Below are 24,565 nucleotides of genomic sequence, written 5' to 3' on the forward strand. Positions count from 1 at the left end.
CCGTTATGAGCAATCAAGTTTATCAATCAAGGCGGTCCCGTTGAATCGTCCGCTTCGACGATGAGTAACAACACAAAGCCCCGTCTACCATTCGCCGGAACGGGCACCGAGTTCCCTCTTTGCACTCTCCTTTTTCTCAGTGGATTCTGGAGAGGATCCCGACAAGTACGACTCTTGCTTCCTCGCTGGCAGCTCCCAGTTCCAGCAGGCAACGGGGCCGGAGAGATGATGAAATGGGCTCTCAAGACGGGGCGGACGGGTACAAGTTGGGCGAGAATCGCCGTGCCGGGACCCGTTGACTATCCACTGTGGGTTATGTCAATAGTCAGCTGGTCTGGTACACCTGGGCCTGGACGCTGAGTGATGCAGTCGTGCTCCTATGTGTTCCTCTGCTCTTGGCTAAGCTGATGAGGAACCTCACTCGGTAGACGGCTGCCAGCCCATTCGGTACTTAGCTCACACCAACTATTTGCACTAGGTTTACCAAGGCACATGGTTGACTTTCCAAGTTGACCTCGAGGCTCGTCAGTGCGTCAGACTCAGCCAACACTGGGCACCGTGAACCCGTTATGACACCGCTGATGGCACAGTGTCACAGTCTTCACACCCTCAGCGCTCACCGTCCGAGGTCTGGACCTCCAAGCGTGGAGCTGGCTAACGGAGTGGTAAACGGAAGCCAAAGTCGTCTATGTACAATGTCTACAGGCGCCTTGAGAGAAGACACAAACATCAGAACAGGCCATTCAGAGACAGCAAGTGGGGCTTCTGGGCTGACCCGGCCTTTCACTCACTGGCTGTCTCTTTCGTCTGTTCTCTGCATAGGTACCTACTGCGTAGGCATGGAGAGAAAGCTGCCTCCCCCCTCCACAGTTCAGACACCTGACTGCTGTCTATGTCTGAGGTTGGTTGTCGTGTGTCTGGGGAAAGCAACAGAGCCAAAAGGGGGGCTGAGGTCTGAACAGACGGGAGCGAGCAATCGAAGTGTCGGTCTGTCGGTCTGGCTGACTGGAGTCTTTTCAGGCATGGCTGGGTTGCGTTGCATCGTTGCCAGCCCAGCGAGAAAGAAAGCCCAGTCGTGTCCTGCAGGATGATCAGGATAGCATAGGGTAGTGCATGCTATGACTGGGTAGCTACTAAGGTATACATACGGATAATATGCAGGAGACAGTTGTCTGGTGCTGGGGATTGGAGAGCGATGTGAGAGACAAGCAATCCTGCTTTGAATGCTGTCTGCAAGTTGGTCAAGCGTGCGTTCCGGTCGTCCCAGTCGTCCCACTCCCTCCCCCCATCATTCCACGTAGCGCGCCATGCTTCCTGGCGACTTGTCCCAGACTGTCCAGTACCTGTGCCAGGTGCCAGCCCCGTGTGTGCACATGATACGTACTCTTCCCCCACCGCTTTCTCGACCGTCCGTCACCCTTTCCCAAGGATGCTACCTCAGCATCCTCAGCATGGCTCAGGTAAGGAACCTATCCAGGTACCTAGGTAGCTCCCTCCCCACGCAGTAAGGCCAGGTACCTTACTGTGTGCCGATACTGACTGCGTAAGGTAAGGTAGACTTTCATTCCGTCCCAGTTCTCTCAGTTCCATCCAATACCCTCGTCTTGTCGGTACGTATCGCCGTAAGTGTACTTGCACCTCACCGTCCCGGAGCTGTCGCAATACGCAGTTCCCGGTACGTACTCCCGCGCTCGCCTTTCCACCCCCGGTCTGCCTATCTCGCTCCTGGGGTTCCTCGCTCTCTTGTCGCTCTGTCGCTCTGTCTCTCTCTCTCATCCCGTCTTATCCAAGCCAATCCATCCTCGTCCATTCACCTCCATCTTCTTCTTTGGCCGTCTTTTGCTCACACACTCTCTTCGCTCACTTCCACACCTCTCTTCCTCTCGCCTTGTATTCCCTGTCCTGCACCAGCCTACCCACCACCACCCATTTGCTTCATCCAACCTACCTTACCGTACGGTCCTCTCTGCCTCTGCCTGCACTTACCTACTTTACTCTAATACTCCCCCTTCATCATCCTCGCCCCTTCTCTTGCTTGTTTCCTCTACTCTACCATCCTTCAATCATCGTCGTCAACGGCCTCTCTTCCTCTCCTTGCTTGTTAGCCTCCTCTCCCCCGCCTCAACCTCCTCCCTTTACCACCCTTTCGCTCCGACCTCCTTATCAACTACTCGTCCATCAACAAATTCACCGATACTCGCAACGCCAGCTCCCGCGTGCCCACCCGCGAGTCATACTTGCAAGCAATCACGCAATCTCCTATCACGCTCTGCCATCGAGTTGAAGAGTATATCAATCAGTCAACCCATCGACAGAGATAGGATAAGAGAGGCCTCAGGAACCACGATTTCCTTACAATCTCCACCAGCCTCGGCAATTTGCTGTCATTGAACATTGACTCACACCTCGTGTCCTTTGACTCACTTTGGCCCTCGCCTTTGTCACTCAACATCCGTCCACGCTTTAAGCAACGACACCTCCCTCACCCATCCATCGAGATAAGAGCTACCCACCTCCCATCGACCGACACTCACCAACGACTCTCGTCTGTCGATTCGTTGTCACACACTGCTCAACGCTCGAATGCTTCCGTAGCCACTACTCTTCGCCGATCCCGGTAGTCAGCTTGCTTGCAAGCCGTTGCTATTCACACTTTCAACGACATCTACCCACGGCCATCGACTATCACGTCAACTGGCCTTTGTGCCTAATAGAGCCAGCAAACCAACGATCAACCGCATTAGCAGTTGGGTGCCATCTCGAAACAGTCTGAATCCTCTAGCTAGGAATCGACGCCTTCATTTCTCCTGCGAATCAACTATCCAAAGTTGACCTCGCGAACCCCTTGTTCGACCTTCGGGCGCCACTCTCTACACTTTTTCCAGCAAGCTTGCTCTATTTCAATGTCCTCATAACGATACTTCTTTGTCTTTTCCGGACCACATCGTCCAACCCCATAACGACCAATCAACCAACAACAACAGACTCTCGCTTTCATATGTCCGTCTCCAGCAAAAAAATACCCTCAATGAGCCTCTGATAAGTCAACGAAAAGGAGTTAGAAATTCGTCTTGTTTCCTGTTAGATTTGTTCTTTCAACCCTGTATATTCTTGGTAACAACCAAACCCGCCTCCTTCTCGATCTACAACAACAACAACAACCACAACCGACACGAATCCTACGCTGTTCACACCCATCCTTCTCGATCCAGCAACCACTCGAATCCTCCTTCCTCTGCAACGACGAAACCTCGAAAAGCTTGCTTTAAGGCTGTAACATCACCCTCGCCGCTACATCGTTGTTTCTCAATTCGATACCCCCGTGCTCCAAAGCTTCTTTTTCCAGTTTCGATATGGCATGCTTGAGAGACAACTTTCAGAATGGCGTGCTCCTCGGTGGTCGATATGAGACCATCTCTCCCCTCAACCATGGTTCCTTTGGCATGGTCTTCATGGCCAAGGACACCAAGACCAGCGAGACCGTTGCCATCAAATGCTTGACTAAGAAGGAAGCTGCTGATGAGTACGGTTTCGACTTCGCCATTGACGAGAAATCCGAGGAGCTTGTTCTCCACAGCCGTCTTGGATCTCACCCCAACATCGTCAACCTTCTCGACACCTTCGAAACCGATGCTCACCTCTACTTGGTTCTGGAGTTCTGCCCTCAGGGTGACTTGTACGAAGCCATACGCAAGGGCCACGGCCCTCTCGAGACGGAGCATGTCCGACAGTTCATGTTGCAGCTCGTAGATGCCGTCGACTACATCCACTCCAAGGGTATCTTCCACCGAGACATCAAGCCGGAGAACATCTTCCTCACCCAGTCTGGTGACATGAAGCTCGGCGACTTTGGCCTCGCTACGACCGAGAACTGGACTTTGGAGAACACTGTTGGCAGCGACCGTTACATGTCCCCTGAGCAATACGACTCTGCGGGTGCCGGCTATTCTCCTGCCCAAGCCGACATCTGGGCCATTGGTATCTGCCTCCTCAACATCCTTTTCTCGCGGAACCCCTTCACCACTCCGACCGAGGCGGATCCGCTTTTCTTGGACTTCTCCAGAGACAAGCAATCCCTTTTCGACGTTTTCCCCTCCATGTCGCTGGATACCTATGAGGTCATCGTTCAGTGCATGAGCTTGGATCCTAAGAAGAGATCACTTGTCGGTGCCCGTTCTGCTCTCCAGCGTGTCATCAGCTTCACCACCTCCGAGGAGGATGATGATGACTTCTGCTCCGCCGAGCGTCATGTCATGGCGAGCGCCAATCGCGAACCCCTGCGCACTCCTTCCATCCAGAGCCCCCAGGTCGATCAGGGTGCATTCCCCTGGGCCAAGGCCCTGCATGCCAGCCCTCCTCAGCCGATTCGTCAGCTCAGCGCCATTCCCGACGAGGACCTCTTCTCCAAGTCTGGTGAGACCCAGAATTCGGACTGGTTCAGCTCTGCTCAGGCTCCTTCGATTTCATCCACACTCAACTCTAGCCTCGGCATCTCCATGCAGTCCCTTCACATTGGCCGACCTATGAAGGCCGCTCCACGCCCAATTCCCAAGGTTTCACCCATGGCCGGCTCCCTTCCCATCAACATGGCAAAGCCCCGCAGCAACTTGTCTTCCATGTCGTTGGTCTTTGGCCGTAAGGATGCCGTTTCCAAGAGCTGGAGTGACATGTGGGATGAGGATGAGGAGGAAGAGGAGGCCGAGCGCGAGAGAGAGATGCAGTCTCTGAAGGATCTCAACTCGCGGACCTGGAGCCAGGATGGCAAGTCGGACGACAAGGAAGATGACTGCGAGACCGTGGATGCTACGCCCCTTGCGACCACACCTCAACGCTCTTTCCATGACAGCCACAAGTTGATCCACAATGACATTGACAGCGACCTTGCTGCCGACGGATTCTTCTTCCAACAATCATCTCCGCCTAAGGCGAGGGCCATGTTGCCCACATATCAATCACCATCCCCTAAGCGGGACAACGTTGATAAGTGGGCCGCGCTCGGTCAGCGGCGTCGGGGCCTCACGGGATCTTCATATTCCCACATGTCACCAGAAGTTCCTAGACAACGAGCAATTGGTCTAGGCTACAATTCCTATGCGGCTGGGGCCAATTCTTTTGCTACCGCGTCATGGGAACACGGCGGACACCACCAGCACCACAACAACAACAACAACACACATCACATCACACAAAAACAATCACCGAAGGATAAGGTCAAGGACTGCCCCTGGAATAGGGGCAGAGATTGGAACTATTGGCGCAAGGAGAAGCGCAACGATCTCGCAGACGTCGAGTGGGTTGGTGGCTGGCAGGAAGCGCATTCCTAGTCGAGTCACCTCTTGTGGTTGGGTTGTCACCATCAGGACATTGCCACTTCCACCTGACTGTTCGGTTGTGGCAGTAGCCACGACTTGACTGTCGTGGGATTTCTACTTGGCAAGACAAGACACCTGTTTGGATGAAGGAACTCAACTCGCTTTCTGTGTATTAGATATCTCCAGATTAATGAACAATACCAGAAGTTACCCACTCATATTACAGTTTCTTTACTATTCACTGTGAAATATTTTACCCGTCTGGGGATTGGACGTCTCCTGACAATGGCAAACTAACCCCCAACCTTTTTGAGTGCCGTCCATCCTAATTACTGGCTGAGTAGTGTGTCGTGTTACCCCTCACTTGACTCGAGTCATGAGTGATCGCCAACCCCATGATAGTTGATAGATAACAAGGCACTGTATTCGTGTATGCTATACAGACAAAAAGCACCGTTCTCCACAGGATCGGCAACCCCGGAATTGGCTCAGCACCGTCTTGAGTACCCCCCAGCTCTATCTATCTATCGTCGGCAACCCAGCAAGAAGGGGGTTGGTGATGTCGATGGTCGGCGGTCATGGCCGTGTGTTTTGTCGACACCCATTGTCTGTTGGACACGTAGCATTGCTTAACCTTCCTTTGACTTTCCCCTCTCTTCCCCTTTGTTGATATCTGTCAGTTGTATGGTACTGGACAGTCTGAGGAGAGCTGATAACGGGATGCGTGACTGTTTGCATGTTCAAGTATGAACCCCTTCTGTATCTGTGGATATCGATGAGGCAATGTATTGTCTTTGCCGATCTCTTCGGCTATACGGAGCACAGCTATCGTGCCCATTGAAACTGATTCAGTATCGTATCTACTTATCCAGTTGAGCATCATGATAGAGACGACATGACAAAACATGACATGACGGTTTCTCTCCAGGCTTCTCACGAGACACCCTCGGAATGCGGGGTCGCTAAGGTTTACTAGGGGCCTTTTTTGAATCTTGCTGTTGAGGCTGGTTGTCATTGGCCGAGACATTGTAGTGCGTGTGTGCGTACATGTACGTGAGTAAGAGAAACATCGTGTGTGTGTGTGTGTGTGTGTGGCTTGAGGGGGGGGCACATTATTCTTGCCGCTATTGATAACGATGCCATTGCCAGACAATGAAATCGATTCACATAGAATCACTCAACAAGCATGAAACTAGTCACAGCGCAATTTGGGCGACATGTATTTATATGCCCTTTGTTATGCCTTTGAGTTTTCAAAGTGCGCCCCTTTTGCTATCCATAAAGAGGACAAACACCAATGTCAGTCCTCATCGAATACGCAAGTTTGCTTGAGGTTGGCTTTGTTACCTATGCGGGTTCACACGAGGGCGCGTCTTTTCCTCCTCATCATCAGCTATAACAGATATACTACAAAAGTTGGGTAGGTAGGTGTGCAGGGGCAAGACTCCATCGTCCTCAGCTTATCCATCTCATGGTGACTGTGAAGCCTCTGGTCGGTAAACTTGGGCGCGGGCGTTGAGTCTCAAAACCAACGGGTTTTATGGTGCAGCATGTTACGGTTTAGCAACCAATAACTGTTTGATGATTTGGAAAGCTCTGCCATGGGAATGGTACAGACAAGCTCAAGTTCACAGCTTCGTATCCTGCTAATCTACTGCGCTTTCAATAATGCTCGTATTGCAGTGAGTGCAAGACATGCTCAACCATGGTCTCTGATGGAGAGAAAACATCGTTTCCGAGTTGAACATCTTCCACGTGAGTGTGTATCAACACTATTTCTCGTTCAATCTATTCCAGGCAGGCAAGTACATAGAAGATATCTGTACATAAGTACGCTTTAGAAGTGCATACTGGCGTTCACATATCTCTTGGTGTCAATTCCGTATCAGAGCCCTTTGATGGCACAGAGACCAGGCTGGAAAAAGCGCATCTTTGCGTCCCAATGCTATTACTTGAATGTGTTCCATATGGGCGTTGTCTACAACAGACACGCAGCTCATCAATACATACTATCAACACATCATATATACGACCATTTACTAGCCAAGCAAGCATTATTCCACACCAGGCACCCAAAATCAGATGTCACCAGCGCCGTGCAATGAGAGCCAAATTGATCGCAATATGCGGACGCCGTTTGATGCCAGAAGCTATACCAAAACAGTGACTGACCACCCTTACTCTGCACCAATAAGACTCTTCGGTAAGAAGGCCCAGACTGTGCCCACAACCGAGAGAATCGTGGAGATGGTCATCAAGACGTAGCAAAGTAGTTTCTCCTGAGGGGAGATCTCTTTGCTAAAGAGCTTTACGTAGAACGCCAAAGGTAAACTAGGGGTATGGTCAGATTCGTCTTCTCAGTCGACATCAGAGATCGAATAAGGGCAAACTTACAGCACACAAATCGTGAAGCATAAGGCACTTCCCATAAAGGCCATGATGCTATCGAACGCCGGGAACAGTATGGAAATGACGAGGAAGACCAACACCGTGACGACACGGATGACAACCTTCATGATACCACGGAAGGTGGCAGAACGCCCAACCATGGCCGAGCTGTCGGCAACGGCTTGCTGGTGGATACCGGTCAAAACTTCCAACGTGGCAACAATGGGTCGAGCGTTGAGCGGAATCTTGGTCAGGGGGATGATGGCGATGAAGATGCAGAGCAGGAAGTTAAGGGCACGGGGATAGCCGCTCGTCTGGAGGATGTTGGCCGTGATCTCGTCCATGACACCGTCGCCGTACATCAGCAGGCCGACAACGGCTGTGAAAGCGTCCAAGAGGTACTAGTCAACGGTCAGCAGTGAGCAGGGGGGGGTCGGGAAACGTATGATGGCTACTGACGACAGACGTGAATACCGTCTTGACGGCCCTCGGGTACTTGTGAGGGTGGCGCATGTCTCTGTAAATCTTGATGAATCGTTAGCATGCCGCACTTGCTCACCTAGACAAACGAATACTCACGTTGGGAAAGACACTGTGGCCACCCCATGGGCTCATCAACAGGCCAAAACTCAGGGGGAGTGTACCCCAGTTCGCAGGGAACAGGTAGGTCGTGGCCGGCTCGATGAGAGAGCCCGGAGTCGTGGGCTTGATTAGTCCATCAACCACCAAAATCAAGACGACTGGCCTCATGCATTAGCAATCAGAGCTTGGCGTGGAGAAAGAAAGGTAACTTACTGCTGAAACAACACACAATGCCAATAACGCTGGTAAAACTAAGGAGGCGCAGCGGGAGGAAGTTGAGGGGGATCATGATAATCGAACACAAGAGTTTCCACATGTTGACGCTCAGGAAGCCCGGGAACAAGAGCGTCAAAGAATCGGCAAACAGGACGATCAAGGCGACGCAGGCAGCCAGCAGTTCGAGGGTGAAGAGAATACTGGTGGCGATACGCGCGTTGCGACCGTAAGAGATGTAGGCCAGGTCGGAGAATGTAATCAAGCTGGCGTCGAGATCCATGCACTTTGCCAGAAGCTTGGCCGTGTATGCTGTCACAGCCGCAGAGCCTGCCAAGACGATCATGCCGCAAATCCAACCGGCGTACTTGATGCCCATAGGTAAACTCAACAGACCGACACCGATTAGGACGCTGCGCCGCAGGTTAGAATTGTCTTGCCTTTCACTGCGCGCCAAAACAGGGGCACCACTCACTTGATCGAGTTGAAGATGGTCTGAGGTAGCGTGGACTGTCCCTCCACAGTCAGGATAATCTTTCCGTCTTGTTCGACCTCCTTCACGAGAATGGGCATGTTCTCTCCATCAGGCACATTGCCCCCTGCCTCTTGCTGTTGGCGCCAGAGCTCACCGGCCTGGGCCATTGATGGCTCATCGACATCTGCAATCGTTCCATACGTCCTGTACGAGCTGAAACTTCCGAACAGCGGCGGGGTCGCCAGGTGAGGCGGGACCGCGAAGATGGACTGTGACGGTCGGCGGCCACTTCCAAAGCTGGAACCACGAAAGGCTCCAGACAGCTCCGCCTCGACTGCCTTGCGCTCGCGGTCGCGGAAATCGGTCTGCACAGCGCTGTCGTCTGCGCCAGAAGCGGAAGAACCATTCTGATACGATGCGCTCGGTGCCGTCTCGGGGGTGGCCTCCAGGTGCTGCCTCAGCAGGGAGGTCCTCGGGTGGGAACCGGACTCGACATGGCTGCGAGAGTAGTCGAGGCCATCGGTGGACGACGAGGCAATTGGGACCTGGTCAGGCGCGAAAACAAAGGACGGCCGTTGGGGAATGACCTCGGCAAAGCCTGCGGCACGCGCCCAACTGCGGGTGAAGGAGCGGATACTGTTAACGCCGCCGATATCTGTGATGGCGGCAAGGTGCCGCGTTACTGAAGATCTGTAGGAGGGGTTGGTTAGCGGGGTGAACTGAGTGTGTCGTGCGCCGCGTTGCAGCAACAGAGACAACGGCAGCAAGCTGACGTCAATAATCTGCTACTCGTCTCGGGTCAGGAATAACAACCTTCTGCGGCGAAGTCCGTGAGAACTGCTGCCGTAGTCACCGTCGTCATCTTCTCCCAGGAGCGACTGGTCCTCAGCGACGGCATTGGAGTCGATACTCACGGAGCGCTGGGGGGAGGCGCCCCGTTCGTATTCGTCCCAGGTGGACGGGTTTCTCGAGGGCATGGGGAAAAGCTCGTGGATTCCAGCAACAACAAAGGTTGGTTAAAGTCGTTTCCACGGCGTTCTTTTTCCACAACGACGAATCGAATGAAAGACGGTCGCGACAGGAACAGAGGAAGAGAGAGAGAGAGAAAGAAGAGGAGGGAGAGGGAAGAAAGAAAAATCTGTGGTCGACTCTTTGGGCAGGGTAGACGGTCGCGACTGGGCTATTGTTCGCGCGGGCGTTTTGAGCCTTGGAGGTGGTATATAAACCTGGTCGGGACGGAGTAGTAGCACACGGCGTGAGCGCGGCACCTTACTGAGTAGGTACGGGATTTAGTAGTGTAAGGTACCTTAGGTAGTAGCAGGTCGAAAAGACCGTGTATCGATAAAAGGCAAATGTGCCTTATTCCTCTTACGCACCCCAAGCCCAAAGCAAGCAAAGGCTGCAAAGCAAAACCAAGGCACCCCTACTAAGGCCGGCCCCAAGTGGAGTCGTTGCGGGAGATGAGATGGGTTGCTAGTGCAAGTGGGTTGTCGGAAGCGCAGGTTGGGTCTTGTCGCAAGTGTCTGCTGAGGTCCGACTGGGTTTTTTCTATCCTGTCTGGCTCCAGTCTCCACGTCCAAGTGGATAGGAGGGCGGAACGACAGAGATAACGGGCAGTGATTGTTACGTCGTGGCGTTAGGAAGAACTTTGAACTTGGGTTGTTCAAGACAAGAAGACCCAAGAGTCGAATGGATGGGTGTTGGCATACTCGGTACGCTATTTGTGGCCGTATGTGTACTAGGTAGTTTGCCGTGGGTCACGAGTAAGTAAGAAGTTTGGCGGGAGGAAAGCTGGAGAAAAAATTGGAAGGAGGACGAAGGTAAAGTTGGCCTGTTAATGTTGAAAAGCCAAGGAAGGAACCCTCCTTCTCAACTTCTCAATCGAGTACTCAGTAAGGTAAGGTACAAGGTAAGATACATGAGAGGGACCACCACGATCCTCAGGTCAGAAAAGGCCAATGCTTCTTTTGCCTCTTTCCACTCTCTCTTACCTTTCAAAAGGTTCTGATGAAGAGGTAAACCGTTAACGCCCCCAAGGTGTCCAGGTGCCTTATCCCAGGTAGGTCAGTAGCGAGTGTAGCCAGGACTTTGGCATCTTGGAATCGAACATACTGACACAGGTAACTTTCTAATTCTTAGGTAAGGTTGGGTTGGGGTCCTGGGGGGCAGGCTGGCTATCGCCGGCCATATCTGCAGATATGTCATGACATGCATTAACGGAATCCGAGAAGGCAACCCGAGACTACGACGACGAATAGCAGTCGAGAGATGGCTCGGTGCGGGAGCAGAATGAGAGGATCGAGAGGGGTTCCTCTGCCGAGAAGCGGAAGTGATTTTGAGGCATCAACTGGCAACTGCCTAATCACCAACAGGGAAACGCAGGGGAGATATGGGCGACAGAGGGGCTCACAGGAGAAAGTAAAGCAAAGTCAGCTGGACGTCACAACCTTTGATTCTCATGACGCCGTCTGCATCGTCAAAAGTTGGTCGGCTTATCGCGCCGGCGTCTCTGGTTGGACAATGGCAGGGCCTGTTGCAGGGCCTTTGCAGCGGCCAGAACCTGCAAACTTTCAAACTTGAACCAACCCTGGCTCCGCACTCTCCACTACCACCTGGGTAGCACAACCCCTCGACCCTCCCGGCTTGCTGCGCCGGTCAGCCTGCTTCTCTTCTCTGCGCCTCTCTTTTAACCATACCGTCCCAAGGTATCACGGTACTGACTACCTAAGGTAAGGTACGAGGTAATAGGTGCCAGACGTCTGCAGTACGTAATGTCGTCCTGCAAGTCTTTCGACATCATCTGCCATTGTCTCTGCTTTTCTTTCTTTTTATTCCTTGCCTCCACATGTTTTGCCTACTTACGGGACGATTGTGGAGTCTCATCATCAAACGGCTGACGGACATTTTCTTAGCTAAGGAGATTGGACAATTCCTATTCCAACTATCACATCCATAATTATAAGGTGACTCTCACTCGATATTCAGCGGCCGCCGGGCTGAAGACCTCGGATATTGATAGATTCCATCCGTCCCTTCAAGATAACCGCCCGAGTCCCCCGCCCAGATCTCTCCGCATCCTATCTCATCTTACCTTACCTTGTTACTCACCGCTATTTGCATACTCCCCCCCCCCCCCCAAAAAAAGGACCACATGACATGTCATCCAAATGCCTTCCTGAGACAGGTTGATGCATGGAGGTTCAGATGTAAATGATGCCATCACCACCCCGCCAAGTAGCTAGTCTAGTACGGTTCTATGTAGTCGACTTCGCAACCTAGACTTTTCCCAAAAGTCAAAAGCAAGAATCCTTGCAACTAATCATCTTCCGCCGAGCCTCTCAATCTTTTACACTACCGCAGTACCCCAGATGCTCGAGCCTCATGTCACATGCCTTCAGCTTTCCCCGTCATCCGAAAAAACCTCGCAACCTTCGAGTATCTCATGACCAGGCCTGTCCCAGAAAAGCAGCTCAACCACATAGATGGTGTTACACCCCCAGGGCCTCGGACGAATTTGCGATGCACAGACTCTGTTGCCTTTTCTTTGTTCCCTCTCGCTATTCCACGAGATCACCGTTGCTCGAGACCTTGCCCTACGTTACAGGATAGATGTCTCTAGGGATTAGTACACGCGATAGCGTACGTTGACTGACTCTCATCTGCGCCGGCCGCTGGTCCTGTCCCACGTAGCATGCGCCTCAAGCCTCCTCTGTCTAGACGTGTGCCCCTCTCTGAAGAGGACGAGGAAATGATACAAAGAAGGATAGAGAATGATATGGAGGGCAAATTTGAGGCCTCATGATGATCGGTACATACTGTTTCCTAAGAAGATGTAATTAACCTTCGCCAGGTACGTTACTTGAGACTAACCACGCTCCGATCCGAACCAAATCGATCAACATCCGGTCCGTCGTTGCTTCTTTTTTTTTTTTTTTTTTTGAAAGTGCACGGTCCCCCTATCATATTTCGTACACCACTTGCACTCTCACCTTACCAACCACAACCAAGAGTACCTGTAGTATCAGACTTTTAGATTCGCGAGCATCACATCTGACAGCAGCCTTCCACGCCTCACACTCTAGAAAGTCAATTCGCTTTAGCTACTCCATTTTACTCAGAGGGTCATAATTACTAGCGCGCCAAAGGAAAAAAAAAACAAAACGAAAAAAGCAAATCTCATGACATGAAGACAACCACAACCACAACCGCCGCAACAGCAGCGCAAACAACACCCAACGGAGAAACAACCCCAATCGCAACACTCGTCCCCGTCCTCGCCATCCTCGACAGCTTCAACCACCGCAACAAGAGCCAGCACCGCGTAGCCCGCTGGTGGTCCGCCTTTGGCCTCCTCCGCCGCGCCGTCCGCCGCCTGCACGACGCCCTCGAAGCCCAGGCCCGTCACCGGCGCGCCCTCAGCTTCAAGTCAAAGTCCTCTTCTTCGTCCTCCTCGAAGAAGTCTGCCGCAGCTGCTGGGGGTAAGCCCACCGGCAGCGCTGAACGTCGTCAGAATGCGCTAGACGAAGATGTCGCTGCTAGGGTGCGGATGCTGCTAGAATCCACCATCCCCTCGTCCTTCTCGTGAGTCCTTACCTTTCCTTCATTGATATGCACCTATTACCGATATTGACCCGAGGACTACAGAGCCTTTACACAACTAGCAGCAGACAACCAACACGCCGCCCTAGGCCTGGTCCTCCTAGGTCTCCTAGCACGCATCAACTCAGCCGTCACACTCCTAGCTCCTACTCCTGCTCCTGCTCCTCGGGAAAAGGCCACACCAGCAGGCAATGTCACTACTACCTCTTTATCATCTTCAGCAACCAAAAGTGCTGCTGCAGTCGCCGTGGCAGATGAGAGGCATCACCAGCAGCAGCAACAACAATCCGATTCAAAGGGTCTCGGAGTGGCCGTCTCTCGGGACCAACTCAAGCTTGCTGCGAAACCTTTAGATCACCACCCATCATCATCACGAAATATCGATGAAACATCACCCGCCATCCCTCAAAAGAAACGCAAGTTGGCGAATGTGCCTCCTCTTGAGACTAAATCTAGCAAGCCAGCAAAGGAGGAAAAGCCAGTAAAGAAGAAGAAAAGGGCAAAAAAGACGGATGACTTTTCCGATTTATTCAGTTCCCTCATGTAGAGACATTCACGTAACAAAGATTCCCCAACAACACCAAACAATACATAATATAGAGACAGGAGTCATGTAAAGCTTCAAATATTTCATTAGCGACGGCTATTTGCTACGAGATTCCGACGTGTCCCTGCCTGTACGCCCCATACCGGCCTGTGCGTCTCTCTTTGAGAATATTCCAAGACATAGACAGGGACAACCTGTTCCACCGCAAACGAAACCCTCCCTAGTAACAGAGCAACTCAACCTCTTCTCTTCGACACCCGCTGTTTGGTATACATCTCTGGCCACTAAACAAGCCTTCGCCAAGAAACATCAACTTTATCCCACGTACAGGTATCCGGTCCATGGCCGAGCGACATTTTTCTACTGGACGCTTCGGTAAGACCAGATACGCGCCCGCATATCACCAGAGCCGGTGGCGAAGTAGCCGCCCGTTGGGCTAGGAGCAACTGAAATGACCGAGTTCTTGTGGCCCTGAAGCATCAACTGCGTAGCGCCAGTGCGGGGGTCCCAGAACTGCACTCCACGGTCCTTGGAACCAGACATGACCCAAGCGGCATCGGGCGTAAGCGCGACAGAGAGAACGAAGTCCTGAGTACATTAGCGAATCTGTTTATGAATTTTGCAGGTGTACAAATCACTTACCCTGTGACCCTCGAAAGTCTTGACGCAACGACCCCCCTTGGGTCCGGGATTGGGCAAGCCGCGAGGGGTGCTGAGCTCCCACATCTTGATTGTCTTATCCAAACTACCACTGACGAGGTCTCTGCCATTAGGAGAGAAGGCAACACTGTAGACGCTGTCCTTGTGGCCATCGGGACCTTCAAGACGCTCGAGCAGGTATCCCTGGTGGATGTCCCAAACGCGGACGCTCTTGTCGAGAGAACCAGCGGCGACATACTGGTGTCGGGAGAAATGGCAACAGTTGTGACACCGTCCTCAATAGTCAAGGTGAGGGTGTTGGTGCCCTGCTCGATATCCCAGAGACGGACGGTTCTATCTCCACTGCCAGAGGCAATCGTGCGACCATCGCGGGCAAAGTCGAGAGAGTAGATGTCTTGCTCGTGGCCGGAGAAGGTGTTGCGAATCGTTCTGGACTGAATGTCCCAAACCTAAGAAAGAAGAGTCAGCTGAGCCCATGGCAAAATGCCTTTTCGGTCAAAACTTACTCTAATCAACTTGTCCTCAGCACCGGTAGCGAGGTACTTGCCATCGGGACTGAAGCAAACGCTGCGAATGTACAGATCACCAGTGATATCCACAGTGTCATCCTGAAGGACACAGAGCTTCTCGCCAGACTGAACATCGTAAATCTGAGCGGAGCGGTTGCAGCCGGTGGCTACGTACTTGCCGTCGTGGCTGAAGCGCACGCAGCAGACTACACTCTCGTGTGCGAGAGTGTGGACAAGATCGACATCCAACATGCGAGGCACGTGTTGGTTAAAGATGACGAACCAGTCGTGACCCGATTTCTTTGAGTGAGGCGGCAGGCGATCAGGGTCAAGATCGCCAAGGGCGTTTCCCACCGGCGGAGCGTGGGGGCCCCCCATCCGCGCGTGGTCGGGAGTAGGATGGCTGACTTGAGGCGACTGGGTGGCGCCCGGGAAAGGAATGGGAGTGTTGATCTGGGGTGTAGCCGGACCGACAGCTGCAGGTGGTCTTCCAATTCCACGTCTGCCCGGACCCGGTGATGCGGTGGTCTGGGGGGGCTGGGAGCCGAGCCCATTAGATACGGGCCCACCGGGACCCGGGGGGTATTGCTGGAAAGGCTGCTGCGACTGAGGCGGCGGCGGAGGCGGGACAGGCAGACCCGGAGGTCCCTGGGCCATCTGATGCTGCGGGCCCATTTGCTGGTCCTGAGGGGGAGGAGGGGGCGGAGGAGGGGCCAGCTGGCCCTGGCCACCACCGGTCATGATACCGTTGAAGAGACCGGTGCCGGGGGTGATGGAAGGGGGCTGTTGCGACGGGCCCGCGTGAGGAGGAGGACCGCCGATGCTTGGGGGCGCGTTTCCACGAGCTCCCTCAAGCTGGCGGCGGAGCATGGCAATTTCCTCTTCATACCTGTTCAAAAGCTCGCTGTTAGCTTCTTGTGAAGGGACTCGGCTCGCAATCATTGACATCGACATACTTTTGCTTGAGGTTCATCTGCGCTTGCTCCATGGCGTACACCTTTTCTCTAACAAGCTGCATCTCCTGAACTTGAGCCTGGACTGGAGATTTCGTTAGCGTGACTGACGATAGGTGTCAACCGCAACTGTCTTACTCTGGTGTTCGTAGCCCTCCGTCTGGCGCATCTGGGTGTCGAACTCGGATCTGATTTGGTCGAGGAGCTCATTGAGCCGGGCCGAGTTATTGGGGGGCACCGCGCCCATGGCGCGATGCGGGTACATGGACATGGTTGCGGTTGGAGTCGACAAGAGTATTCAAGGTCGGAACCAAACAATTCGCGCCGGTGGGGTACGTGGTGTTGAGAGAGATGAAGTGACGGTGTTTATCAGGGGAAATATAACCGTGGGAAGCTGAAAATCGAGTGTCGATGATGGAAAAGATGCGTCGGGTTTGGTCTTGAGGTTGTCGTGGCTCGGAAAATTTAGCTGTTGCGGCTATGGGCCCCCCTTCAATCGGCTGGATGCACTGAGGCACAAGGCGCGATTTGCCTTAGGTAAGGTCTAGGGTGGTTGCGTTGACAGCGGCAGAGCCGTCCAGTCAGGAAAACGCAGATGGGTGCTGCGCGACGCGGATGGATTTCGGTTGGCGTAAGGAGATGATGAGATGGGAAGGCGTTGTGCTCGCGATTGATGATGTTATGTGCGCGGCGCGCGTGTCGAGTCTGTCACGGCGGAGATGGGGGAAAAGAGAGGAAGGGGAAGAAAAGTTCGGGTTAGGCAAGGCAGGTGGAAGGAGAGAAAGAGACCCGTCCAGAAGAGGCTGGCGAGTGGAACGAGAGGAGACGGCGCAAGGTGTAAGGTGCACAGGCGAAAAAAGAAGACGGATGGGAGCCGCCTGGGGATTTGATCCAAAGGTGGGTACCCCATCAGAGGTGAACTGCTCTGTGCCGCCCCCCCTGGATCCAGGTGCACGCCAAGCTAAGGTAGACGACCGGGAGGTAGCTGGGTCAGTTGCGATACATGCTCAAGATACAGCGGTACGGCACTAGGGGACCGCAAGCGAGCGTTGACGGGTATGGAGCAGGCATTACGGGCGACAGTCATGTAGCGTCAGGTATCGACCGGGACATCGCTACAGAGATGGAGTCCAGGTCTGTGCGTTTCTATGTTTTTTGTAGTGTATCTTTTTATTTTCTGACGAGCTGGCTCCAAAGGTGGGTCCCTTTCCATGTGGCGCCTGCTCCCAGCGGGTGTGGGTGGTTTCAATCTGCCCAGGCTTGGGACTTGGTACGTGGGTACCTACATGTAGGCGGCGGCGACTGAATCGGTTCAGTAGGGCAGGGGGACCTTAGTGTTGACGCTAGCTCTCGGAGCGGGGGCGTGTTACTAGTGGGGCGATGGGGTATAGGTGCAGCCCGCACTCCGTACCTCGTGCGTACCTAGGTACCTCAGTCTCGCAAACCTTCAGGTCCCGTTCTCACCAGCCTCGATGTTGCTCCCGCCTTCTTGACTGGTTACCTGCATCGCCCAACCTGGTAGGTAAGCAACAACTTGATATAAATCCCCGAGTTGGTTCATTTCAAAATCTTGGTGTGGCATTTCCTGCCTCTGTGTCCATTGGCTCGCAGATGCTTACACTGATGTTATATCCGTGGAAGACCTGCTACTCAGTAAGGTACATTCGGTCAATTTCGCGCTTTGTGAATTTCTTGCTTATCTACCTGGCGTACCACGCGATTGCCTACGTTACCGATGAAGCCTGATTTCTACTACAGCTAAGAGTCCACAGCATCGCCAGAGTCAACTGCGGTGGTCTGACAAGAAGTCAAGCCCCGTGTGATTGAGCGGGACGAACGATATCATCATGGTAGTCCTGGACGTGAATATATCGCAATGTTTACTAAACACCACAGTCGACAGGCTTGATATATCTAGCTGGTTGATTCCAGAATCCGAAGCGTCGCTTTCTAGCATGGGCATCGGAAACTTTACTCTGTTCCACAAGTGAAGAAGCATTTTGGATCGTGACAGGAGTACGAAGCAGATTCTGTCCGGCAAGGAGAACCCGCTCGACCGTTTTCCCAAACATCGGCAGAGCTCCGTGCAAGCTCGCGGCCCCAAAACCTTCGGACTGCAAGTGCTGTTTATTCGCACGTACGCCGCTGCGGACGGATGTCACAACCCTGGCGGCAACCAACAAAAAACGCGTCCATTCATAGCCACGTACTACAGCGAGTGTATTTGTTACCGGCACGCTCTTGAATTAATGTGACATCGAGACAAGAGATGTTGTGCGGAAATGGGGGTTCGCCTGCATATAATTATTATGGGCGGTAGCCGCCAGAAGGAAGGCCAACTCTAGGAGGATCATCAGAAGTAACAGAGTGGATTTGGGGGGGGGGGGGGGTAAAAGTGCGGGCAGGCAAGCAGGTGGCTAAGGTGTGACGGTAGGGTAGGGTATTGCAGAAGAAGGCAGTTTGGGGAGTTATCGTGAGATGCAGCGCTGCCGCATGGAGATGCGCAACACGGAGATGCGGCCGACGAGGTGGCACCCACAACTGGCATGGCAGTGAGGCACCCACCAAAGCACCAGAGCACAAGCATCCAAGCACCCACTGGGCCAGGGCAAGCCGCACGGGGGGAGGGGTGGAAGAGGTGTGGATAACGCGTGCGTGGTACAGGGTTTGAGGGGGTGAAGCTGTGAACTGTGGATGGGTGGGCCATGGGTTGTGGTTGCGGGTGCGGGTGCAGATGCAGAATGTTCCATTGGAAGACGTGACGGGTTTCTTAGCTTTGAGGGCGGCTGCTGAGGAGCGAGGCACGGCAAGGGTTCAGCGAAAGGGGTGTGTGCGTGAGAGGAAAATAACTAGGTAACAGAGAGAGAGAGAGAGAGAAACAGGAGAGACAGAGGAGGGAACCTGAGTGAAAGGGGGGTCGAGGCACGAAATGGAAGTATCCGTGCCGTACTTACTTGCGTACAGTATAGCACGGAGTAGTATACAGGACGAGAGGCGTGTGGGTGTGATGACTGTGAGTGAGAGGGTTGTGTCCGTGGTGGATCGTCTGGTCTGGTATCCGCAGAGCAAAGATGGAAACGAGGGAGAGTTTGACGACGTCTGAGAACCGGGAGAACCTGCGTCAACCTTGCTAACTTATTAACGGCCTAGCGCCTGCGCGTGTGCTTGAAGCCTCCCTGTTCTCTCCTACATACCTTCCTAACTTCCTTGAGGAGGGTTATCTGTACAGTAATGTAGATGGTAACGCAGTTTTCGTATATACGAGTGGTAAAAGGTGGTAAACCCGCACAAGAATACAGATAGGTTCCTGTCAGAGTAAACATTAATTGCCGCTTCGGGATATGACAATTCTTGGGTGGGCCAAGGTGAGAAGACGACATCTCACCTAGGTGATCTCAGCTCGTAGCCACACCGTATGGGTAGTTGTAGCCGCTCATCGAAGATACCTTGACCAACATAAACCGCCCGGAGAGCACACTTTCCTCTCATCTCATAGTTGGGGCGCGGCGCGGAAATAATGAGTGATGAAGCCCCCCGCAGGCAATAAGGTTGGGAGGGCGACCAAGCATGTTGCGTTCTTCGTCCATCCACCCGCCGTGTCACACACACCAAGGATCATGGCCCTTGGCCTGTGCTGTGGCCCATCTTATCGTGCCATCCTACTCTTTACCATCCATGGAAGCTGCCGAAACGTTCCATACCCGTCGGGCTCGCTAGCCTTTAGATGTTGTCAGGTTCTAACTTCTCCTGACATGTACATACGAGAGGAAGAGGATGCCGAAGATGAGAAAAGGCAAAGACTTATTCCATCGGTATAGACCCACGTACAATTGGCAGGACCTTCAGCGACTCCCCCCCCCCCCCCCGCGTCTCGGCATCGCCAACACAATGTCATGGAGGCATTCCCGTTGTCGCATGCATGCGCCATGCAATGCCATTATTAGCGCGATTACGGTGGTACCAGGCATTCATGAGCGCACACTACTGTGCAGTCCACACACAAAACTCTGGGGGACTTTGTTGGAGCTGTGGTGGTAGCACAGGTCTTGCCCCATTCCACACCCTCTCTTGACGATGATTTCTTTTTTCGCTTCGATTTCATTCCTTCTTCCTCTCTTGTACATATTCTGCTTATTGCTAGTACGCGCGCAAAACCACCCTATCGACAGGAATATGACCAGATTGATCAAAGTGCAACACACTATCCGTAGACATTGTCAGCGACCATATCAGGCCACACCACAAAGCTGCGGAAGCTGACAACAGCGGCTTGGGTCTGCAGATGAAGACGCCTCTTATTATGTCGCCGTGTCTGAAAGTTATGAACAGACAGAAAACACACGGTGGATCTCGATGAGCTGGAGGGAGGGGGATTTGTTTTCGAGCAACTCAATACTGTGTCTTCTTGACTACCATATCAATCGGCAGACCAAGCGAAGCAGGCACAACAGGTTGCCTTAAGTTCCTGGCTACTTTGGCATGGTTGGAACCAGTCACCCTATTTCGTTAATCTGCATCAATCTTTTAAATCCCCGGTTGACATGCCACGACTACAATGTGTTCCGGACAGGTCCATTAGCTGTCGGCGGGTGTGCACCCTCTTTCGGAGTGAAGATCCAGACCGCTCAGGAGAGTGGCTGAGGCAAGAGGGTCAACAAGGAGGGGTGCGAAGCGCGGTTGGCGATGGCCGCATAATGAGGTGCCCCCCAACATCAGCTGGCGGTCCCGGGACAAACAAGGCGGCGGTTCTGGGTGCCTTAGCGTTGGGGGTTGAATATCGGAAGGGTAAGGTGAGTTCGGGTAGAATTAGAAAGCCCAAGCCGATTGAGCGGAGAAGGTACCTGGCTGAGGTAAGCAGCCCTGATGGGTCCGTGGTGAGACTCGGTCAAGACGGTTCACCGAGCGATGAACCTTCCAGGCGGGCCTGTAGTACCGCTGGCCGTCCTGAATCTTCTCCTGTTGGCGTATTTCCATTTACCACAGCATAAGCGGTCTGACAATTATACGCCAGGCATTCCGTTGGCTCATCAGGATATAGAGATCGACGAAATGTTAATTCTTCCCTCGACGCTTCACTGTATCAAGGCTGAGAGGAAAGCACTGCTGATATACTTCCAGTTGGAGGCTCATCGAGCTGACTCTCGACAGGATAGACATAGAGTACGACCCCAGTCACTCCGCCGAAGCGCCGGTGCTCAATGGCCCACCTTCGACAGACACGCTTCGGTTTACCGTTCAACCGTCATTTTGCAGACGTTCGAGACACTCTTCGTGACCGTAGTGTACCATTCGCAGCAAGGGTGCGATGATCGGGACCCGCGTAAGAGTGACCTTACCACAAGCTGTTCCCCGTGCCAACATCCAATGTCTACTAGATCAGCTTTGAGAGCTTATCGCATCATCGAAAACTCTTCTGTGCTGCAACACACCCAAAGGAAACCTTCGCAGTCTTGCGCTCTGTTCGGATCCCGAGAAAGCGGCACCAACGATCTGCCCCGAGCGCGTCGTCAATTCCTTTATCAACACTGGCATCGCTTTCATCACGCCTGCCAGCGCTTTCGCAATTGCCAGGCATGCCCGCTTGATCCAGCCTAGAATATGATGGATGGATCTACATATTTCGGAAGACCCTGCTGCCGATGACACAAAATTACACCAGGCTAGCTGGGCCCCGAAATCACTAATTGGCAATGTCGATGATGCAGAATTACCCTACAACGGCATTCAGATTGATAGGCTGGGTTTCGCCACTACTACCTCACATGCACCAAGGAATGGACCCTCAGTAGCTTCTAGGTATGCTGCACTGGTTGGCTGTCTTTGCATGTGAAACAAACAGATGGCACACGCATAGAGATGGCACTAACCAACCTGCCAAAGCATCCAGATCTTGAGGCGCAAGTATCATCAAATCAGACCACCGCCCCAACCACAGTGGCGGGACATTAGTAGATGACTTGACAGGAAACCGAATACGAGTCGGCTGCTTCTGATTCGCCAATGGATTGTTGCGCCAGTGGGCTCCCTGGCCTTTCCACCTAATTTGAGCCAAAAGTCCAACGTCAAAAACTGGTCAACGCGGGTCCTGGAAAAGCCCATCCCGCTGGATCATGCGATTTTCCAAGTGACGAACTGCCCACTGGGACATTACCTCGGACGAGTCTTCATGGGCACAATGGGCTTGCGTACACCGACTCTTCCGAGTTTCGCAGTTGCCCACCCTTGACTGGAGATGAGTTAGATACAGTTAAAAGAAGGGCTCATCCCGCCCAGGGATATCTGCTACCCCTTCGTCGAGAGCTCGTTCGGCCTTGGGTTACAGCAACCCTTGCCATCTTGACGCCGTTTTTGTGTTCGATTGTCATCTCAGCTGGGCCTTACCCCCAAACCCTAAGATCGGGTACGTGCCAGTGTTGAGGGACCTCGATAGAAGCGTTGACAACCTTGACAGCTTAAACCTTAGTGTTCTGGTCCCCTTTTTCTCTGAGCTTCGCCGTTCGACCAACATCCGCCATCTTCAGAGTATAAGCCGTTGGCTGTCGATGTTGGCTCAGTCTCTCGGTGCCGGCACTTTGTCATTCGACCGCCGGCCTTGCAAACGTCGGAGAAGCCCAGGTTGCAGTCTGCTGCAAACTTCACAGCAATATCCTTGCCCAAGTCTTCTAGTGGAAGCTCTTACCGAACTGAAAGCAGTCGCTGCCGATCCCGCCCCTGGCTGTGTCCCCGTCGCTCGGAAGCCAGGCCCATTAAACCGGAGGTAAGGCGCATCTGCCCACCTTCTTATGGCCCCAGGATTTCTATTAAACATTCGATGATCTCAGACCCCACCGAGTTATCCCGGCCGCGACCCTCGGCAACTTTGCGACCTCGATTCGTCTAGGACTTATAACCCGGATTCGTGCTGGTCCGTTGCGCATACGTGACTACCGGTCCTTCCCTCCTCAACTGCGATCGTGACTTTAAATATTGCCGCAGTAACCCTAGTGGCCATCCACCGATTGCTCTTCGATTCGACACATCATGGATGTCGTGCTCGAGGTGGTTGACACCTTTGTTGGCGACCAGCTCTACGCCAAATTGCTTCCAGCCGGTTCAGCTCCTTATGACTTCCCTCACCACGCGAACGCCACGGCGCAACCGATTTCGACATGGCAGTATAAGCCCTCGACACAAATGCTCTACCTCGAGCCTTCCGAGGCCGCATATATGAGCGCCTGGCCAAGAGATAATATCTTCCGACAGTTCACATCTCTTTTCCTTGTCACATGGTACGTTGTTGCTACAGCTCCGCCACCCTCGCCGTGTTCCCGACCGAGCTCACAATACCGCGAACAATACCAGGTTCTTCGGCATCCTCAACTACTTTGTCTTCGCGACTCTATCGTACATCTTCATCTTTGACAAGAAGACGTTCAGCCACCCAAAGTTCCTCAAGAATCAGATCCGCCTCGAGATGAAACAGGCCAACATGGCCATGCCGGTCATGGCAATCTGCACCGCGCTCACCTTTGTCGCCGAAGTGCGCGGCTACTGCAAGCTCTACGATACCACAGAGGAGGGCCCCGGCCGTTGGTATGACTATGCGCAGTTCCCGCTCTTCATCCTCTTCACCGACCTGTGCATATACTGGGCTCATCGATGGCTACATCTCCCACTCGTCTACAAGCACCTTCACAAGCCTCACCACAAGTGGATCATGCCATCGCCCTACGCCAGCCACGCCTTCCACCCCCTCGACGGCTTCGCGCAGTCGGTCCCGTACCACGTCTACCCGATGCTGTTCCCTCTCAACAAGCTGGCATACGTCGCACTGTTTGTGTTTATCAACTTTTGGACCATTCTCATCCACGACGGCGAGTACATTACCGACAACCCCATCATCAACGGCTCAGCGTGCCACACCGCCCACCACTTGTACTTCAAGTAAGTTTCTGACAACGTGAGAGAGCCGAGAGCTTCGCACTTTCTAACAGACTTGGCAGCTACAACTACGGCCAGTTCACTACCCTCTGGGACCGTCTCGGTGGCACCTACCGCAAGCCCGACCTAGCCTGGTTCAACAAGAAGACCAAGATGGCCAAGGAGACGTGGGAGTCCAACATGAAGGAGATGGAAGACATCCAAAAGGAGGTTGAGGGCGACGACGACCGCCAGTACGTTGCCGCCGAGGCGAAGAAGACGAAATGAGAGCCAGTTCAAAGTGTGCTGGACACGCGCAGCGCAAAAAACCAGCCGCAAGTGAACAGCTGAAGAAATCACTTTCTAGATATTTGTAATACTTTGGCTCTTGCCATACCTTTGCTTGTGTATATATATATGAATCGGCT

General features: G+C 53.2%; 6 protein-coding genes across 6 annotated transcripts; 4 read left to right on the forward strand and 2 right to left on the reverse strand.

The window, feature by feature from the left end:
- Positions 1-3,353: 3,353 nt before the first annotated feature.
- On the forward strand, positions 3,354-5,324 carry CTAM01_11981 (uncharacterized protein; the record flags this gene model as incomplete). Its single annotated transcript, XM_060527989.1, has 1 exon — positions 3,354-5,324. The coding sequence occupies one exon, from the start codon at positions 3,354-3,356 to the stop codon at positions 5,322-5,324; it is 1,971 nt and encodes a 656-aa protein (XP_060377398.1).
- Positions 5,325-7,489: 2,165 nt separating this feature from the next.
- Positions 7,490-9,947, reverse strand: CTAM01_11982 (transmembrane amino acid transporter; the record flags this gene model as incomplete). The annotated part of the gene is made up of 7 exons (XM_060527990.1): positions 7,490-7,643; positions 7,707-8,101; positions 8,160-8,225; positions 8,280-8,440; positions 8,496-8,908; positions 8,971-9,660; positions 9,760-9,947. The coding sequence occupies 7 exons, from the start codon at positions 9,945-9,947 to the stop codon at positions 7,490-7,492; spliced, it is 2,067 nt and encodes a 688-aa protein (XP_060377399.1).
- Positions 9,948-13,153: 3,206 nt separating this feature from the next.
- CTAM01_11983 (uncharacterized protein) lies at positions 13,154-14,116 on the forward strand (the record flags this gene model as incomplete). Its single annotated transcript, XM_060527991.1, has 2 exons — positions 13,154-13,551; positions 13,615-14,116. The coding sequence occupies 2 exons, from the start codon at positions 13,154-13,156 to the stop codon at positions 14,114-14,116; spliced, it is 900 nt and encodes a 299-aa protein (XP_060377400.1).
- A 360-nt stretch (positions 14,117-14,476) lies between these two features.
- Positions 14,477-16,509, reverse strand: CTAM01_11984 (WD domain-containing protein; the record flags this gene model as incomplete). The annotated part of the gene is made up of 6 exons (XM_060527992.1): positions 14,477-14,704; positions 14,759-14,934; positions 15,015-15,225; positions 15,283-16,174; positions 16,242-16,323; positions 16,377-16,509. The coding sequence occupies 6 exons, from the start codon at positions 16,507-16,509 to the stop codon at positions 14,477-14,479; spliced, it is 1,722 nt and encodes a 573-aa protein (XP_060377401.1).
- Positions 16,510-20,312: 3,803 nt separating this feature from the next.
- On the forward strand, positions 20,313-20,699 carry CTAM01_11985 (uncharacterized protein; the record flags this gene model as incomplete). Its single annotated transcript, XM_060527993.1, has 2 exons — positions 20,313-20,454; positions 20,521-20,699. 2 exons carry the CDS (start codon positions 20,313-20,315, stop codon positions 20,697-20,699), a joined length of 321 nt encoding a protein of 106 aa, XP_060377402.1.
- Positions 20,700-23,258: 2,559 nt separating this feature from the next.
- Positions 23,259-24,425, forward strand: CTAM01_11986 (fatty acid hydroxylase superfamily protein; the record flags this gene model as incomplete). The annotated part of the gene is made up of 3 exons (XM_060527994.1): positions 23,259-23,506; positions 23,580-24,161; positions 24,221-24,425. The coding sequence occupies 3 exons, from the start codon at positions 23,259-23,261 to the stop codon at positions 24,423-24,425; spliced, it is 1,035 nt and encodes a 344-aa protein (XP_060377403.1).
- Between the last annotated feature and the right edge of the window lie 140 nt (positions 24,426-24,565).

The sequence above is a fragment of the Colletotrichum tamarilloi genome (assembly GCF_030869305.1).
Source record: "Colletotrichum tamarilloi strain Tom-12 chromosome Unknown Scaffold_70.1, whole genome shotgun sequence".
NCBI lineage: Eukaryota > Fungi > Ascomycota > Sordariomycetes > Glomerellales > Glomerellaceae > Colletotrichum > Colletotrichum tamarilloi.